The sequence below is a fragment of the Eimeria necatrix genome, genomic scaffold (assembly GCF_000499385.1).
Source record: "Eimeria necatrix Houghton genomic scaffold, Enh_scaff2749, whole genome shotgun sequence".
Classification (NCBI taxonomy): Eukaryota; Apicomplexa; class Conoidasida; order Eucoccidiorida; family Eimeriidae; genus Eimeria; species Eimeria necatrix.
Window position 1 is genome coordinate 1 of NW_013653308.1, and position 1930 is coordinate 1930.

A 1930-nucleotide genomic window follows, 5' to 3' on the forward strand; every position below is an offset into this window, starting at 1 on the left:
CTGGTTACGCACTAGGAGCAGTTCTGGAACAGGACGGCAAACCCATCGGTTTTCTCAGCCAAGTCATGAATCCTACGCAACAGCGATACTCGATCTACGATCAGGAACTCTTGGCGTTGGTCGTGGCACTGGACAAGTGGTCGCACCTGCTCCGGGTATCCAAGGTAACGGCCTACACTGATCATCAAGCTCTCACTCATCTCCAACGGCTCCGGGCATCGAAGCCTCTGCGCGGACGCACCGCCCGGTGGCTAGACTTTCTTGCGGAGTTCCCGGACTTGCACATCACGTATGTTCAAGGAGCGCGCAATCAAGTTGCCGATGCTCTGTCTCGCCGTCCCGGCCTCTCTCACGCCTGCTCGCACGACACACCATCGCCACCTCTGATGCTTGCAGTAGCACAAGCACGCGAGGCTCCCTGCACTCGTGGTCGGTCTGCCAACTACAGGGAGCTCGCCGGCCTTCGTTCACGACGGCCTCGACGGCGCAGCACACCGCCCGCACTTTCACCTGCGCTGCCAGAACCCAACCAAGAGGCAGCGAATCCTACACACACAACGCAGACACCAGCTGCCCCTCCTGATGTATGCCATTGGCCGCGCGCTTACTCGCAGTGTCCTATTTTTAGCGCTCCCTACAAGGCAGCAGCAAACCAACCAGGAGAAGCTCTGCAGCTCGAGTTTCGTAATCGACAATTCACCTTTCGCTACGTCGAGCCTTACCTGCATATCCGCGTTCATGGCCTGTGGCGCATCTGTGTTCCCCAATTCCCTGAATTCCTCACTCACGTTTTGTATTCCCTTCACGATCATGTCACAGCAGGCCACCGCGGACAGAAAAAGACCTTCGCGGCCCTCAGCAAGCTCTACTACTGGCCGGGAATGCGCGCTTACACCACTGCTTACGTTGAGTCCTGCACTCATTGTCGAGCGTCAAAGTATCTTAACCAGAAGCCTGCAGGCCTTCTTCAACAGCTGCTCATCCCTTCTCGTCGCTGGGCGCACGTGAGTCTCGACTTCATCACAGATCTTCCCCTTACAGCGACGGGACATGATTCCATCCTTGTCCTGGTCGACTCCCTCAGTAAGATTGCTCATTTCGTTCCTGCAGCGAAGTCATTCACAGCAGCAGACACAGTGGAGCTCCTAGCCGACCGTCTTATCCGCTATTACGGTTTCCCAGAAGTGCTTATATCGGATCGCGACCCCCGTTTCCAATCAGACCTTTGGAACCAGCTCTGTCGCCGCTTCAACATCAAACGGTGCATGTCCCCGTCCTACCATCCCCAAAGCGACGGCCAAACTGAACGGGTTAACCGCACACTGGAGCAGATGCTGCGTACATATATCAGATCTGATGAACGCGAGTGGGAGCGTTTGCTCCCAGCCTTGGAACTTGCCTACAACACAACAAGCCATTCATCCACTGAACTCTCTCCTTTCGAGGTCATGATTGGAGAAAACCCATTGACTGCTGCGGAACTTGATATCGTAGGCGCGTTAGCTCCTACGCTCACTCCTCCCATGACTAGGCTTTTCCGGCAGCTCTACGACAGAGCGCAGAGTCACATCCTGAAGGCGAAATGGCAGCAGAAGTATTACGCAGACACAAAGCGTCGAGCAGTGGAATATGCAGTGGGGGATAAGGTCTGGCTCAGCAGCAAGCACCTACCGCCTTTCAACAGCTGCCCTAAGCTCGAGCCCCGCTACCGCGGACCCTTCGAAGTCCTCCAACGCATAGGAACTGTTGCTTACCGTCTCGCTCTGCCTCCCACTTATGAATGCCATGGTGTTTTCCACGTTTCACAGCTAGTTCCCCACCGCCCCCGCCCTCCTGCTTTGGTTCCCTCGGCAGCCGACGCTGCCTGGCCTCCTATCCACGATGCAGCAGGCAATCCCACAGATGAATACGAAGTCGACTATATTATGGA

At 55.9% G+C, this 1930-nt stretch overlaps 1 protein-coding gene across 1 annotated transcript; it reads left to right on the top strand.

Annotated features, from left to right (window-relative positions):
- Positions 1 to 65: 65 nt before the first annotated feature.
- ENH_00037450 (hypothetical protein) lies at positions 66 to 1930 on the top strand (the record flags this gene model as incomplete). Its single annotated transcript, XM_013580536.1, has 1 exon — positions 66 to 1930. A coding segment is annotated over one exon (1865 nt), but the record flags the coding sequence as incomplete, so codon positions are not given.